The 18675-nt window shown below is 42.1% G+C and overlaps 1 protein-coding gene across 1 annotated transcript; it reads right to left on the reverse strand.

The window, feature by feature from the left end:
• Positions 1-10267: 10267 nt before the first annotated feature.
• On the reverse strand, positions 10268-17300 carry mcrs1 (microspherule protein 1). Its single transcript, XM_084732121.1, has 14 exons — positions 17113-17300; positions 14907-15061; positions 14610-14748; positions 14333-14497; positions 14112-14221; positions 13900-14008; positions 13574-13712; positions 12738-12813; positions 12586-12614; positions 12247-12339; positions 12058-12140; positions 11862-11949; positions 10730-10857; positions 10268-10651 (listed from the first exon to the last, which is right to left on the reverse strand). The coding sequence occupies exons 2-14, from the start codon at positions 15059-15061 to the stop codon at positions 10565-10567; spliced, it is 1401 nt and encodes a 466-aa protein (XP_084588247.1). The 5' UTR covers positions 17113-17300; the 3' UTR covers positions 10268-10564.
• Positions 17301-18675: the final 1375 nt, after the last annotated feature.

Raw genomic sequence — 18675 nt, forward strand, 5'->3', positions numbered from 1 at the left:
GAAAGCTAAGCTAGGACAGCTAACTAGTAAAATGAATCAGATGACCCAGTTAATGGATGAGGGTGATGACAGTAACCTGCAAGTTGTACAGTCAACGTTGATAGTTGAATTCAATAAACTATTTGGAGAGTTTTGTGAGCTGAATACCTCAGTTAAAGTGCTACTAAGCGAAACATCAGGAGATGAGATAAATGCAGATCAGGATGGATGGTTTACACCCAAGGCAGACATGTTTAACAACTTCGCTGCTAGGGCTGAGAACTGGATGAAAGAGGTGCATCAGCGTATAGCGGTGGCTAAGAGGACCAATGAAGAGGTTACACCTGAAGATAGTGCGTCTGTTGTAACCTTCTCAAGAACGTCAAGGAAAGGGTCTAAAGCACCATCCTCAGTATATTCCAAAGCATCAACATCTGCATCAGCAGCGCGTCTGAAAGCTGAATTAGAGAGAGCTGAGTTACAAGCCCAAGCGTCTGCTCTAAAACAGAAACGACTACTTGATGAACAAGAAGCTAGGCTAAAGGCAGAGCGAGAAGAGCTACAGATACAGACCGCTTTAGCCGCCTCAGATGCTAAACTGTTAGTACTGGACGAGTTTGAGGGTCAGCGAGCCTCATCAAGAGTGAGCCATGAGGATGGCATGAACTCTTACTTAGAGAATATAGCGCCCTCAGAACCACGAGCTCACAAGCAGGCTATGCCTACTCCTGACGCTGTAATGAAAACAGAACTGGCTAGCAGCAACAACCTAAGCGTACCAGCTAGTGCTGAACAGACAGAGAAGGAGACTCCGCAACATGAGTCCACACAAGCCATCGTAGGCTTCCTATTGAAACAACAGAACCTCACTACTCTGCCTCCTCAGAAGATTCCAATATTCAAAGGGGACCCTATGGAGTACAGGCTATTCATCAGGGCCTTTGAACACGGAGTAGAGAACAAGACAGATAGTGACAGAGACCGTCTGTACTTCATGGAACAGTACACGGATGGACAGCCAAGAGAGCTGATAAGAAGTTGTTTTCACATGGAACCAACGCGTGGCTATCGCGAAGCTAAGAGACTCTTAAAGGAGCACTTTGGAAATGGATACAAGATCTCAATGGCATACATCGATAAAGCACTGAACTGGCCGACCATCAAGTCTGATGATGGAGAAGCACTTCACTCCTTTGGCCTCTACCTCACTGGCTGCCTCAACACTATGGCAGACGTGGAGTACATGGAAGAGCTCGACAGCGTGTCCAATATGCGAGCCATTGTTGCCAAGCTTCCATACAAGCAGAGGGAAAAGTGGAGAAGCAAAGCCTACGCTCTCCTGGAGAAAGAGCAACGTAGCGCCAAGTTCAGAGACCTTGCCGACTTTGTAAACCTACAAGCCAAAGAAGCCTTACACCCTCTCTTCGGCAACATCACAGATGGAATCAGGAGCCAAGCTAAAGCTAACAAAGATGAGAGGACGAGCAGAAAGAGCAGCGCTTGGAGGGGCTTCACTACAGCTGCTACAGCAGTTAAGAGCCCAGCAGAAACAAAGGCCAAGTCCAAGGGGGATCCGCTCTGTGCCTTTTCGACCCCATGTCTCTTTTGCCAAGGAGAACAGCACACCATGGAGCAGTGCAAAAAGATGAAGAAGTCCCTTCATAAGGAGAAAATAGACTTTCTAAAGAGTAACGGCCTATGCTTCAGCTGTTTGAAACAAGGACACATGAGCAAGGCCTGCAACGAGAAGAGTAGCTGTCAAGTCTGCCAGCTTACTCACCCTACGGTGCTTCATATGAAGAACAAAGCAGCTCATGATGAAACAAAGCACAAGAAGGAGCCATCAGATGATGCGTCCGAAGGAACAATGAAAAGAAGCGAACCACCAGATGAGGGAGAAAGCAGCTCAATGGTCAGTGCATGCATTGAAGCAGAGGCGAGGACCTGTAGAGCTACCGGGGCCGGTAACGTGAACAGCGTCTTAGCGATCGTTCCGGTCTATGTTAAAGCCCAAAAGGGGAATAAGGTGGTGGCTACCTACGCGTTCCTCGACCCAGGCAGCAATGTCACTTTCTGCACCGAGAAGCTGATGGCCTCACTCAACATCACCGGCAGGAGAACCAGTATCCTTCTGAGGACTATGGGAGGCGAACAGCTTGTGAGTAGCCAGGTGGTGTCTGGCTTGGAAGTCTGCAGCTTGGAGAGCAACAACTTCCTGGAGTTGCCCAGCATCTACTCTCAGAAGGCTATTCCGGCTCGCAAACAGAACATCCCACTACAGGAGGAAGTGGACAAGTGGCCGCATCTCAGTAAAGTGCGGATCCCAAAGATTCAGGCAGAAGTAGGCCTTCTCATCGGTACTGACGTACCCAAGGCAATGGAGCCATGGCAGGTGGTACCCAGCGTGGGAGATGGACCATACGCAGTGAAAACCCGACTGGGATGGATCGTCAATGGCCCCCTCCGAGGTGACAATGGCCATGAAGTCACAAGTGGGCTCATACAGGTCACATCCAACCGCACATCAGTGGTCACGCTAGACGAGCTGTGGAGCCAACAATTCAAGAGTGACTTCCCAGAGTGTCAAGACGACCGTCTGGAGATGTCGAGGGAAGATCTCCAGTTTCTGGAGATGGTCTCGAAGTCTGTGAGACTGACAGAGAGACATTACAGCATTGGTCTACCACTAAAGAACACAGCTGTCAAGATGCCAAACAACAGAAGAGTAGCTGAACAGCGAGCTCTCAACTTAAAGAAGAAATTCATGAAGAACCCTCAGTTTCAGGCTGACTACTCTGTGTTCGTGGAAGACTGGATCACAAAGGGCTACGCAGCGAAGGTTCCTGAAGAGGAGCTCAGCCGCAACGATGGAAAGGTCTGGTACTTGCCACACCATGGTGTGTACCATGCCAAGAAGATGAAGATCCGAGTGGTGTTCGATTGTGGGGCATCATACCAGGGCACCACATTGAACAACCAGCTGCTACAGGGGCCGGATCTAACCAGTACTCTGCTGGGTGTCATCACGAGGTTCAGGCAAGAGGAGGTGGCTGTCATGGCGGACGTGGAGGCCATGTTCCACCAGGTCAGGGTGCCGGTCGAGGATGCTGACCTTCTCCGGTTTCTCTGGTGGCCCTCTGGTGACATCAGCCAAGACTTCGCGGAGTACAGAATGAGAGTGCACATATTCGGTGCCACCTCATCTCCAAGTTGTGCCACCTTCGCCCTACAGAAGTGTGCACAAGACCACAGAGAACAGTACAGCGCCACAGGAGTCAGCACAGTGCTGCGCAACTTCTATGTCGACGACTGTCTCAAGTCCATTCGCTCTGAAGAGGAAGCCGTTTCTTTGTGCAACGACTTGAGGGCCATCCTGGATGCAGGAGGATTCCGGCTCACTAAGTGGGTGAGCAATAGCAGAGCTGTGCTGTCTGCAATTCCTGAAGAGGAGAGAGCCGAGGAACTAAGGGACCTGGATCTGGACCTGGACACACTTCCTGTTGAGCGAGCCTTGGGAGTCCGGTGGTGTACTCAGAGTGACAGCTTCAAGTTTAAGATCGTCATACAAGAAAGACCACCCACAAGAAGAGGCATCCTCTCCATAGTCGGCTCAATCTACGATCCGCTGGGTATCCTATCACCAATAGTCTTGACGGCTAAGAGAATCCTCCAAGAGCTTTGCAGACTCAAACTGGGATGGGATGATGACATCCCTGAGCCCCTCGCACAACAATGGACCAGCTGGATGGAGGACCTTCGTCTTTTGGAGGACTTCGGAGTGTCCCGGTGTTTCAAGCCTAAGGGCTTCGGCGAGGCAACATCCAACCAGCTGCATCACTTCGCAGATGCTAGTCAAGATGGCTACGGAACGGTGAGCTACCTGCTACAGAAGAACAAAGACAAGCTTCATGTTGCTTTTGTCATGGCTAAGGCCAGGGTAGCCCCTCTCAAGCCCCTCACCATCCCGCGCATGGAACTAGCAGCAGCCACCATGGCAGCGCGCATGGACAGGACTTTGAGATCAGAGATGGAGCAACATCTAGAAGAATCGGTTTTCTGGTCAGACAGCACCACGGTGCTCAAATACATCGGAAACAGAACCAGCAGGTTTCGCACCTTCGTCGCGAATCGAGTGGAGACCATCTTGAAGCTGTCAGAAGTAAGACAGTGGCGGTACGTCAACACGGCTAAGAATCCTGCTGACTATGCGTCAAGAGGACTTAATGTGGAATCATTTCTGCGTAGTGAGACATGGATACAGGGGCCGGACTTCCTCACCAAGCTTGAGGAGGAATGGCCACAGAACCCAGACAACCCTGGGGACCTAACCACTGAGGACCCAGAGGTAAGGAACGTCGTGGTCAGCACTGCTGCTGCTGAAGAGCAGTTGGACACAGTTCAGCAGTTCCTGGAGTACTACTCTTCCTGGTATCGCCTCAAGAAGGCAGTCGGCTGGATGCTGAAGTTGAAAGGCATACTAATGATTCTGTGTCGCAAAAGGAAGGAAATGAGTGCTTCTTTCTCACAGTCTGAGGTTCAGAAGCAGATGAATATCATCAAGGCGAACATCCAAAAGACGAATCTCACTGTGGAGAATATGAAAGAAGCAGAGCTTGAGATCATTCGCTTCAGTCAGCGACAGAGATACTCAGATGAGATCTCCGCGCTTCAGAAAGGTGATGTCATCAAGATGAGCAGTCACATCTACAAGCTCAAACCCGAACTACAAGAGGGAATCCTCAGAGTAGGGGGAAGACTCGGTAGATCAGAGATGCCTGAAGAGGTTAAACACCCTGCCATCCTGTCTAAGGATTTCCATATCACAGAACTTATTCTCAGGGACATCCACGAGAATGTGGGTCACAGCGGTCGTAACTATGTGCTGTCCAAGCTGCGGCTAAAGTATTGGATCCCTGGTGCTCACGCAGCAATAAGAAGAGTCCTCTCCAAGTGTGTAACATGTCGACGATCACATGGCGCTGCTGGACAACAGCAGATGGCGGACTTACCCCAGGACAGGGTACTACCTGACGAGCCCCCTTTCTCCAACACTGGGGTCGACTACTTCGGTCCGTTCGAAGTCAAACGCGGCAGAAGCATAGTGAAGAAGTGGGGTGTCATCTTTACTTGCCTGGCCATTCGTGCTGTCCATATTGAGGTGGCGTCGTCATTGGACACAGACTCATTCATCAACGCTCTGCGGCGCTTCCTAGCAAGGAGAGGCCAGGTGAAGATCCTCCGTTCAGACAACGGGACAAATTTCGTTGGAGCGGAGAGTGACCTAAGAAGAGCCATGGAACAGTGGAATAGCTCCAAGATCGAGAACAGCCTGCGTCAGAGGGGTATCCAGTGGATCTTTAACCCCCCTACTGGTTCCCACCATGGCGGAGTCTGGGAGCGTATGATCAGGTCGGTCAGAAAGATCCTCAGCACCACCTTACAGCTCCAGACTCTAGATGAAGAGGGCCTACACACCGTCTTGTGTGAAGCAGAAGCGATTATCAACAGTCGACCGATAACCAAATCCTCCAGTGACCCTAGAGACCTGGAAGCGCTTACCCCCAACCATCTCTTGCTCCTCCAGTCAAAGCCTTCCCTGCCACCAGGCCTCTTCGTGAAAGAAGATCTCTATGCCCGCAGGAGATGGAAGCAAGTCCAGTACATGGCAGACATATTCTGGAAACGGTGGACAAGAGAATACCTGCCTCAGCTACAAGAGCGGCAGAAATGGACACGTATGTCACGCAACTTCGCTGAAGGGGATGTCGTCCTGATCGTCGATGACTCTGCGCCCCGCAACTCTTGGGTCCTGGGCAAGATCATCGAGGCGGTTCCTGACAAGCGCGGGCTTGTACGCCGCGTCCGCATCAAGACAAAGACAACCACTCTAGACAGACCCATCACCAAGGTCTGTCTTCTCCAAGAAGCTGCATGAGGCGGTGGTAAAGACCGTCCTCCTACGGTGCGCCATGTGCTAGTAACCTCTGGCGCCAGGTTTGGTTATCCATCAGCAGAGACACTTTTCAGTTGGAGTAATTTAGTTGTTGGCTCCTTAATTGTTAGTTAAATAATTGTCTCTTGGTTTGAAGAGAAATTAGGGGCCGGTATATAGGAGCCAAAGTACCCTATATGTTATTTGAGATATTATTTTATTCTATTTCTATAGGCTATTTGCCTACAGCCATAGTCTGCCTTTGACTTTGAAACTCAGTTTAACTGTATTCAACATTATTGTATTTTCTCAGTTTCTAATTAATGTTTATATTGATAACTTGGATGTTTTACACTAGGTATGTTTATTTTAGGTACATCAGCCTAGGAAGTTCTTTTATTTAGCTCAGAGCTTGTGTTTGTTTTTTGGGCTACTGGCCCTTTAAGGGACCTGGAGACTGGGTGCGCTGTGAGTTGCTTAGCAGCAGTGAACTGAGAGAAGCAGACGGCGGTGAATTTTGCACTGAGAGCATACAGTTTTCTTACCGTAGCTGAAGCTTTATTTCGTGGTAGAAGAGCAAGTTTATAGTTTAATAAAGGGAATATAGTTTACTCCTGTAATAGGATTTCGCCTGTGGAAAAATAAACAGTCGCCTGTTATCCTGTACATCGGAGTTCAGTGGAGTTTTTCCCTTGCTAGCAACGATAGCAACCTAACGGTACTTCAGCACGAGTAACGTCAACCAAGTCAGTGGACGCCGGCCGTCACAGTTTACTAAAGCTGTACAACTCCATCTTTCGACAACTCTGGGTTGCCAGGTTGTGGAAATCCCTGACTAATTTGACCACTTACCTTCAGGAAAAGGGCTGCAAAGTATCTGGAGCAAAATCAATTTTCATTAGAGTTGCAAAGAAGGGTCGGTTAAGGAGGAGGAAGATTTAGATTAGAGGATGTAATATCCATGAAATACTTGATATTTTAATTATTATTCACAGACCCAAGAAACCTTTTGAAAAAAAGTATTTATTGTATATAACTATAATTTAAAATTGAACCACTGCTCCATGCCAGTGAACTTAATATCTTTCAGTTGTGGATGAAAGAAAACATTTGAGGATATCACCTTGGACTTTGTGAAACAGTGGTCAACATTTTCACTACTGTGTGTATATACGTTTTATGGACCAAAAAGTAAGCAATTAATTGAGAAAATTATTAACCCAGATTAACCCATTATAAATAATCATTAATTGCAGCTTTATTGTATTATCTAATAATGTGTTATCAACATTTATAGCTGCATTGTTAGCAATATAAAGGATAAACACTGGCCAACTTTTTTTTGGCTGATTTATCAAGCCTTCTGTCTCTTCCTGTAATTAAACTCACTGAACAAACACTGAATGGACCTGAATTAACATGGTAAACATACAGAGGAGACATGCACTGGAGGTTTTGAATATAACACATTATTGTCAAGAGATAAGGGCATACTATATTGCTATTATTAAATAAAAGAGGCTCTGGAGGGAAAGTGTGTTGTGGAGCAAACCCTCAAAAAGGATGATTTGACAGAAGTCTCAGCTCAAACCAGACAACCACCTCATGATGCCAGATCAACCCCTAAATACACAAATGTATCAGTCATAAACAGTCTGCTTACAAAGGGGATTCTTCCAGTATGACCTCAGAAAGCTATGAAACAAAAATAATGGGTAGATGAAGGTAGAGTGGAAAACATAAAGAAGCTGCTGTGAAAATGTCTTCTCATGTTAGAAATATGTTTGTGCTTTTGGGTTTATTTTATTTAGTGAAGTCAAAGTAGAACCTCAGTACTGTTGCTGGCTGGCAAATGAGGAAGTTTTTTTTTATCAGGAGACTTTATTGTTCCGGTCACCTGCGGCCAGGCACATAAAGTAGACAGGAAACATTACAGTCTCACCACAGATAGGTTTCATTGCTGTGGCCATTCATATGTGGAAAAGTGGAAAGGTTGAAAATGTCTTCTTTGAAATAGTTTTTGAAAGGACTGCAACAATGATTCAGTGATGTTAAAATGCTGCACAGTGCACTAAAGAAATCTGTATTCACAGTCGAAGAGGAAGAAATTCACACCTTGAAGATATTTCACACCCAAGCTCTCAAGTTTCCGCTGTGTTTCTGTAACACCAACATATCAGAAAGTTGACACTACCAACACTGCAAGTCGAGTTCAATCTTTGGTCAAAACAATCATGTTGTCCCACCAGCACCAGCATACTTCTTCACTTCAGTTTCCTCTTTTGCAACATATTCTGACATATTTGAGAAGCAGAATATTACAGATGAAATTACATTTGACCACGGTTGTGTAAAATGTGCCTGAGGGCCATCTCTTTCCCTTGTTTAAACTTTGCCAGTGTGAGCCGTGTCATGTTTGGGGAATCCAGTCAAAACATCACCTGTGGCTCATATTTTGGTTGGATTGAGTTTCCATGGCAACAAGAGACTCGTTGTAAAGTGCAGTCTATGTTTTGATGACAATATTTCCAACATTTTTTCAACATGTGGTCTTATGAATTTTAACAGTAAAAAGTATATTTTTTTTGTATTGTGGTAATGATACATGCAGGTTTGGTTTTCTTAGTTATCCAGGTTGTCTGATGTCAGTGAGGCAGACTGTGTGAATGGACCAGAACATCCTGTTGATCATTGAAACATTTTACAGACAAAACACACAGGTAAGCAGGGCTCACAGATAAGATAAATCCAAACACCAGGGCACAGTCGAACCTTACACACACCTTAAACACATATTTGTATAAGAGCATTGGCATGCTGTTGGGTGCACTTAGATTGTGTTGGACTTGTAAATGTCATAAAGAAAACTTTTTGTCATAAATGTCACAGATTTTTTGTTTAGGTAGTTAGTTTTAATGTCATTTGTTTTCGAATGATCGTGTAAGGTAGCTTGTGCATGTTGTATTGATTTTTGCATGTGTTTTGCAGTTTTTAATCAGTGTAAAACTGCCTAGAGACAGGTGATCAGTATTTCAGCCTGACTGTCAGTAGATGATTGAAACGAGAGAAAGAGGAGACAGTCCTGTGAACAATATCTTACATATTTGCCTCTATTGCCGCTGTAAATAGATTCATTTATATGTCATCTGTCATTACTGTTGGCAAAGTAATCAGCACTGCGGTAATAAACATTTAAGATGTTTTAACTATTCTTCCTGGTCTTTGTTTTAAATATTTAATGTTTATTTAAATTATTTTTTATCATGTTTTGTTTCTTTTCACACACAGTGACCCAAGTTTAAAAAGTAAAGTGTTACTTGCATGCTAATGAAATTTTCCCTGATATAAGTAGTTCTGTCCAATTGTTGCCATGTTTCACCCATAATCTCTCTATTCAGGCCAAACCGCTCTAGTTTGGTGAAATCCTTTTAAAATAGCATATAGCTGATGCATCAATATTAACTACATTTGATTATATGTACATTTAAAGATCTTTAATATTATTCAATTAATAACATGATCGTGAGCCCAAATCACACTGAATTTCACTACTCTATTAATCCACCGTTGCTTCATAAATAATTTTAATTACTGCCTTGTGGTTGAAGGCTTCCACCAATCAGTCTGCTTGCAAATGACATCCATGTCTGTCCAGACTCATAATGCTTGTAAGTAAAGACTTTGAAGGACTTTAATAAAAGGTATTGAGTGTATGTTTTGGCAATATTGAAGTAATCAGTATATTGACATCCAGTGAGAAACATGCTGTCTCCACTTAGAGACTATTTAACAGAGGAGTACAGAGGACTGACTGAGAGCTGAACATCATGAGATCACAGTGAAGTTGACCTTTGACCTCTGCGATATAAAATGTCATCTCATCATTTTATCTTATTGGACATTTGTGTGAAACTTTGTCATAATTAGTGAATGAATACTTGACTTATGAGTCTTATGAGGTCACAGTTGCCTTTGACCACCTAAGTCTTACCAGTTCATCTTTGAGGCCACTTTTAAAGAAATTCCCTCATCAGTCTAGAGATACGACACCCGCAAGAAGGGGATGGACGGACAAACAGAAAACATCACGCCTCTAGCTATATAGATAACAAACTGAATGACACCTCGAGTCAAGTGACACTTTAAGAGGTGCAGATCAGTGTATTTAAAGTCCCTTGAGGCAAACGGCAATTAGTAATATTAGGCTATATAAATAAAAACTAACTTGACAGGTATTTATTATTTTTAACTACTTGTTTACAGTTGAGAAGTCAGAATCCTTCTCAAATGCAGGTTGTGTTGTTTCTCACAGCATAGCATTTTGTTAATATCAACAGTAGACCAGACTTGAGAACATTGTGTATACAAGTTTAATATTTTGAAAAAGCTTTACTACAGAATTTAAATACAATATTTTGAAAAAATTGGAAAAACAAAGCTCTACCATGAGAGTGTCTACATTACAACATGGAAAATGTCCAAACAAGTAAAACCTGTTACTATGTTGCTCCAGGATTCAGCTGTAGTCGGTTTAAAATTCACATTTCAGGTTAACACGGCTGCTTCATGAGAAAACTGTTAACCACCGTTGGACACTGAAGGATTGACTGGATCCAGTATGTATCCAGTACTCGTCTGCTGGATGGCTGACATTCACTGCTGCGTCATCTTGGCTGCTTCAGCTTTTATTAGTGAGATGAGTTCCAGGTTTATTAGAAACACGAAGCGGAGGCCTGCAATCTGAAGAGACACATACACTCTGTAAGCTGGTCTCACTCAAACATATCATAATGGTCTGAATCTGAATCCTTCACACACCTCCACCACTGAGTTGTTGTTGAGTTTCCACTTGTTGCCTGACAGCACCGGTCTGCCATCGATGTAGATGGGTCGTCTGCCCTCATTGGCAATGAAGAAATCTCCATTATTCTTCAGTTTAATAATTCCTGCAAATGATTACCATTAATTTAAAATATACATCAAAATGACTGACTGATAATCAAGACTTTTGTTACTTTCAGATGAAATATTCACATGAAAACATCCCAATAAAAAGTACCCACATATAAAATCAGTTTCTGATTCAAAAATATTAAAAGGCCGTGACCTTTTGAGACACAAACCCCTTTCAAATTCTGGATGATTGAGATTGAGATTTAGATTTTCTAATTTATGCAACCTTGGTAGATTTTGTTTCCATAACTGGCTGAGACCAGTTGTTTAAGATTAAACAAATAACAATAAATGTATATTCCCCTCGACCAGAATGCTGTGAAGAATGAATAACGTTCCTGAAGAGTACTACAGCCAGAACAGGGACCTTATGGGGACCAAGAACCACAGCAGGAGAAAAATCTAGACCCTGGTTCCTCTGGTTCAAAAAGCATTTAGGTTCCTGGGTTACTACAAGCTTCCTGGTGGGGAGAAGAGCTATGATTTGTGTTTCTGTGGTAGTATCCACACTTGCTTTACACAAACCTGGATAACTTAAATGCCACATACTGTATGTATGTTCATGTTCAGACCAGAAAGTCAAAGTTTTATTTCTTTTGTTGTTGTTGACATCACAGCCTTCAAATGACTGTACACTGTCAGATTCTGTTGAACTCTTTTAAAATGTGTCAAATAAGTTACTAATCTGAAACAACACACTGTGTAATAATATTTTCAAATCTCAAGTCAGCCTTTAGCACTGACTTAATGTAGGGCCCTATGAAATTTGTGTTATGACACTTTTCTGTAGTTGTTATCACAGAAATGAATCCTGCCTTCAGTCTGTCACTGGCTAACACCAGTAAAGATACCAGACCACCACCTGTTATCCTGTTGTGTGGATGTTTCACTGGTTTTTTATTGTGCTTTTTCCAATCTCCAGCTGCTTTCAGGAGCTGATGACAAATTACTTTGAAACATGTTACATTACAACCTGACAACATACGAGTTTATTCACCTTGTTTCCTTGATATTTTCCAGGCAGGTCCCTCTAGTGATAAATCTACATCTATGGGTTTGTCCTTGGTCGCCCTGCCCAACGTAATCTGTGAGAACATGAATAAAAGGATTATTAGCATCAAAATAAAGATGAAGTGAAATGTGTTTCCCTCCATTTTTTTCTCACAAACATGATATCTCAACATTCTTCTTACCTCTCGTGATCTCATGAGGTAGCGTACCATTCGTCCTCGTAGCGCTGCCAGCGTCTGGTTGTCAAAGTCGGGCATGCTCATCCCTGGTATACCAACACACACAGATGAGTTCCACCAAACTGGATTTCACAAAACAAACATACCTACTAATGCCATCTGTTTGTGCTCGATGAGTGAAAGTTGACATACCTGTGATACTGTCCACGAGGACCTGCCAACGAGGCAGCTCCTGCTCTAACTGTCTGATCTCCCTTTTCTGGTGACGATCAGAAATCATCAGCTCTGGAAAGGGAGACAAACGCCAATGTTATACAAAGAGAACAAATCGATTAGGACATTTACTTTCAGGCAATGAGCAAGATACATTTTCTAGCTATAATTTATTACAGTGTTTCCTTGGCAACAACAAAGTAAATCATAAATAAATCACACTTTGACTTCATCTTCATCACTGGGCAAGTTTCATTCTCCATTCACAAAGTACACTGACCCAACCAACAATTATTTATTCATAATTCAGTTTCTTACCATGCTCTAGCACCTCATCTCTACTCTCCCTGTGTGAAAAGACACAGAAAAATTGATCAGCGCTGAAAATGCATTGATACACAATTATTAAATGAGATGATGGAAAGTACTTTCTTGTCATCAAAATACTGCAAACAGAAGAACTGTCTTACTTTAACTTTACATCATCGACCATCTGCTCAGCATCAGAGAAGTTTAGGACTTGGTCACCTTTAGGGAGAGGCTGGACTGCAACACACAATCAAAGCCAACAATACAATTACACACAGAACCATTACACTCATCAATATACACTCTTATATATCACACTAAAGAGGCTAACATACTTTATTTTTTTCCTTTACACATTTTTCTTCAAAATTTTCCAGATTTCAAAGATTCAAAGATTTCTAGAGGATGTGGTCTGTCTTGCGTATCCAGATTTTTTATTAATCATTTCAAATAGGAATAACCAACACAAAAGTCAAAGTCAAAATTAATGTGCAAAATAACTAATGAAACTAGGATGGAAATCACAACTGCTGGGTACAATCAAGAAGAACTGATCAGGACAAACATTTTGAGTGCTTTGTAGTTTGCTTAATTGAGATTCAGAAAGCCTGGTTATGTGTCAAGAAAACGTCACCATCTGAACAGTAAAAATGTAGTTAATTTCTCTCTGTCTAGAATTTGTTCTTGTTTAACCATTCTGAATGTTTGTTCTAGACAAAAGCATTCAGCATCAGCTCACATACAAAATAAAACACCTCTTTGATGGCAAAATGATGCATTTAAGTGCCATTTCCTGGCAAACATTTTGACTAGATTCCAAATCCCAACAAATATATTGCAGTTTGCTTGGAGGATGACCAAGACATACAATGTTATAATTTGATGTGCATCCAAGTACAAACGTCCTTTTTTTTCCCATTTGCCCACATAAAACAAAAATAAATTACTAAATGCTTTGAAGCCATATTGGAGTAAATAAGCTGGCAACTCAACTCACCACTCTGGTCATCCAGCAGGTAGTACTGTTTCAGCAGCTGCCAGTGCACCAGTAGGCTCTTGGGGGTGCGAGATGGGTGAAAAACACCAGGGTGTTTGCTCAGAAGCTCCTGGAACACATCCAGTTTGGGCTGACTACTCTGTTCAAATGTAACAGAAAATGTTTGTTAATACAGCAGATGTGTAAATTCAAACAGTATGCTATACGAGCTGGATAAACAAAAACATCTTACTTTTAAATTGCAATTAATTCTCACCCATTAGACTGATGAATCTAAGATTATTAGATTATTTGATATTTTACTCTGAAGAAACAGTTCCACTTACTGAACCAATCTTAGCCAGCAGTGCCTCCTCAGACTGACTGAAGAGAGCTTTGCTTTGGATTGCTGCAATGGCTTCTGGGTGAAGCTGACGCATGGCCTGCCATGACAGTCTGAACAGAGAGACAGCAGAGAATTTAATTACATTTTACATATGTTAGGAATATAGAAACCTGGAGGGGAAGGTAAAGTTGCTGCAGATTTACTTTCACTTACTTTGAGATGACAGGGTCGTAGAGGAGAGCGTACCACCTCTCTTTAATTTCCCGCAATGTGAAGCGACAGCTGAACTTGACCCCCAAATGAACAGAAGTTAGATCTGTGGTCTGAAGACAAATGGTCATTAGAAACAGATTCATACAAATAAACTTGATATATTCATTCATGAACATTCTTCATTATTTCAGACAATGATTTTAACTTCTACATTCACTCACCTGCAACACTGCATTTATAAGCAGCAGGTCATCGGTGGGTTTCCATCGTCCCAAGTCTTTCGTAATGTGTAGAGGCTGCTTGCTTTTCTTTACTCTTTTAGTGATGGGTGCAGGATTTACAACCATGGTAAGAGGTGGTGTGAGAGACGTTCCCGATTTTGTCACCTGAAAGAGTCGCACGAAGACACAAAAATATTCATCAAACCTACAGTATGTAAGCTTATTATCACTGCCATGAGATCCTCCAAGAATCTGTGAATTCTTTGGTCTTACGTACCTTTTTCTTCTCACTAGATGAAGGTTCACTCCCTGAGCAGCGGACAGGCTCTATGACAGGAGGGCCTTTGACTCTACTGGATGACTTCACGAGACTGCTCTCCACCAGCTCATCATCAAACTTCTTCCTCTTTATTGACCTAATGAATATAGGCAGCATTTCTTTAAAGATCTGTAATTGTGCCTCAGAAAAACAACGTAAAATATTTGTACCAGCACTGAACAACATATCTGTTTATTTTTAATACGACAAGATGAAATGACTATTCTAATACACAGCTGGAATAAAGCAACAAACCTGGAGGAACTTCTGCGTTTTGGAACACCACTGCCAAACGCTTGTGTTGCTGTCCTTTTCACATCTTTTACTCCAAGTGACTCTTCATCTTCCGACCGACTCTGAGCACCTGCTACTGCCATCGGTGCACCAACCACAGGGTCACCAGCCTGCATCTGTGCAGCCATAAAATGAGACAAGAAAACATGAAACAGAGACAGAAACCACCTACAGCTGAACATCTGGAAAGCTGGGGAGTTGGTGGTAGTCTTCTGGTGCAGACAGACCCTACTGCCATAAACAGGCAGAGGGTGGAGATGGTGGAAACATACAAGTTCCTAAAGGTGCAACTCAAGTACAAACTGGACAGTTTGGACAACACTGAGGACCTCTACAGGGAATGACTGGTCAGGCTGTTCTTTCTGAGGAGGCTCAGGTCCTTTACTGTGTGCACTAGGCTGCTATGGATGCTCTACCAGTGTAAGGTGGTCAGTGTTATTTTCCTTACTGTGGTGTGCTGGGCAGGTCTCATCAGGAGTTGTGGTGCAAACAAACTAAACAACCTGTTGAGGAAAGCCAGCTCTGTGGTGAGGATGGAACTGGACAGTGTGGAGGCAGAGAGAAGGCTGAGAGGAAAGCTGAACATTATCACAGACGACCCAACTCAATTCTCTCTATGCTGAGCTGAGGTGGCTCAGGAGCACATTTGGCCACGTCATCCAACCAAATGCCTCAAAGTGCTTGCAGGGCTCTTTTCATGTCATCAGCCAGCCTGAGACTCAAAACACACCATCCCAAACTTAAGTATGTCAGGGCCCAATCCGAAATTATTTTGCAGCCCACCCAAACCTTTAATCACAACTCTGATCAACACACAAGATTAATTGTACCAATGACGAGATAAATACACGTTCTGGTGTAGGTCAGAGAAATGAAGAATAACACATAAATTAAATCTCATGGCTTTTACAGTATCAATTACCTTTTTAAAAAAATAATCGGGCATATTTGATGGTAATTCCAAACTCAAAAAATTGAAATTAAAAAAATGTTTTATTTATCTATTTTTCATGACGTCCCAAGGCTCACCTGCAGGATCTTCACTGCCCACACTTTTAAAATCACTGACATACACAACTCACTCTTAAAATGTCACCACCATAGATACTGTACATTTACATACAAACAGTTCCTGTATGAATATATAGACTGTATGCATATCTGAGAAACACTGTACATGTATGTACACAGATTTTTTTTTATTGTATAGGACTACACTATTCCAATTTTAGCTTGCAGTGATGTGTGAAATTAAATTTCTACAATGGTGAATAGATACAGGTACATCTTATCATTATTACATCAGGAAATAATGCAGACATTTCTTAGATAAGAGTGGCAGGACTCAAGACATGGTTATATTAGACATCCTTTCTGTGGCTCACGTGATAAACGTTTGACTACATAAGAGTTGCAGTGTCCATAGAGCATAAACTTCAGCTCACTCCAGGTTGCACCTAATTATTGCAATCCGACAGTTTCATATTCTTTGAAAGAACAGCTGGCAGCAGAGGTTGGAATAAAAGAACAGGAAGTCTGTGTGTACTTCAGGACCACCTCACCTTGACGTGCAGTTTTTACTGCGTTCTAATGGGTAGGCAATAAATAAATTAAGAATATGCTGGCAAGCGTTCACGTGTGTTTACCTTTTCATGTTATTCCTCGATAGTAAACATCTTTAGAACAATATGGCATGATTTTGTAGCTTTATGTTGGTTAAATTGTAAACGTAACATTAATGTTACGTCCAGACAGATAAATCACGTCTCAGATGAAATTAATCTAGCCAGAATGTCACTTTACAGCTCTGTGTGAGACCTATTTTCAAAGAAGTTAGAGTTAGCTATGTTTTGTTTATAGGAATGGGGAGGAACTGGCTAATCGACTTAGCAACGCCTTTGTTTACATGCAATGTTAGCCATACGGCCTGTCCTGTTGCCTTCAATAAGTCACGTTAAGTATGAAATAAATAGATGTCGCGAACATGATAGTTACCCCATCCAATATTTCACTACAATCTGTTAGGTTAGATGATATAATTTGATCAAGGTAACACTGGTTTATGTTGGCTAACTTGCATTAGCATAGCTAACACAAGGTTCTTCCGCCAGCTAACGTTCGTTAATTATTGAGATAATACCGTTAGCTGCGCTGTCTTGTGACTTACCTTTCCTTGTTATTTTCCTTCGTCGTGGTGTCTGATCCTTTAACTGTAGTCTATACAGTCTATTTGTGTCTTTTATAAACACCTCATTAGCTAGCTACATGGCTAACTGGCTAGCTATATGAATTTGACGTGCCTGTTAGCATCGATTAGCATTAGCAGCTTCGTAGTCTGTTTTCTTCCTGCGAGGTGTAATCGCGGTTGGCAAACAGCTTTACGGAGCATTACCGCCGCCTGCTGGGCATTATGTGTAGGACAGGCCTTTATACTAGACCTACCTAAGTAATTCAAACTAAAGTTGTCTTTTTTATGTTTCGAGCTTATGCATTATGGGTACTCAACCAGTATAATTTAAATTGTTTCTTCCTGTTACAATAGTCAAACAATATTTATAAGTGGTGTTTAGCCAGTGTTTGAGAGGTTACTTTGAAAGCATAGCTACAGATTACTTTACATTGGAAGAAGTTGAATTACAGTAAAAATGCACACTTGTTCATTTCATATATAAACTAAAAAAACAAAACAAAAAAAAACTATTAATGGAAAAATGCAAAGAAAGTCAGCTTTGGTTTTATATACAATGTCCATTGGTCACATGAGATGCAATGTAAAAACAGATATTTAAAAAAAAAAAGACTAATTTCCTGGTGTGGCCCAAAATTGTCTGCAGTTTCAGTAATTAACTACACACACACACAAAAAAAACTTGAATCATAATGCAAATATGAATGTAGCTGAACTACCAGGAAGCTACTGTAAAATCTTCTTAAACTCTTTAAATTACATGTAGTTCACTACTCCCTACCGCTGTAGTGCACCTTAAATTATTGTAATGATATCATCACTTTCTTCTTCCTGCCCTTATAATTCTATTATTTTGTTGGCCACAGTTTAAAGATAAGGAACTGTGAACACCACCATTACTCTATATAAAGTGCTTTTAAATGCATCCATAAATACTGTATGTGAGTATCAATGACATTAGTTAACATAAATTCATTGATTTAAAATCAACTCTCTGTCTGGTCTTATTTTCTAATGATCTAAGAACCACTTCCAGCTCCATAACAGACCATGTACCACCACAGGAAATATAAGGGCTTTCTCTCAACTCTAGTGGTGTCTTTCCCATGGGCCATTTCTGTAGTCAGTTAGATGTGGTCTTTATCTTATCTGTCTCCATCAAACATCTAAATCTAATAGAATGCACACATCTAATATACATAAATGTAAATGCTACAATAATCAATCCCCTGAGCCCACAAAGTCTGGAGTCCATTCTTGTCAGGTATCTGTAAGTTATGACTTGGATTGAAAAAATAAAATGACATTTGTTTTGAAGTGTATCTTTAGTTTTAGGTGAAATGTCATTGTCCTTCATCTGAAGGACAGGTAACTGTGATGTGCATGGCAGTAGAGTGATTTGATCCCAATTATCGACTCGCGCTGCTCGGTCCACATGGTCACATCACACAGGAACTTTGATACTCAGTGTTGTATTTCTTAGAAATCACTGCCTACGTGCCTGCTGGTTGTTTACTGGCATCAAACTAACAACAATGGACC

This window comes from Lutjanus erythropterus, chromosome 2 (genome assembly GCF_056507025.1).
Source record: "Lutjanus erythropterus isolate fLutEry1 chromosome 2, fLutEry1.hap2, whole genome shotgun sequence".
NCBI lineage: Eukaryota > Metazoa > Chordata > Actinopteri > Lutjaniformes > Lutjanidae > Lutjanus > Lutjanus erythropterus.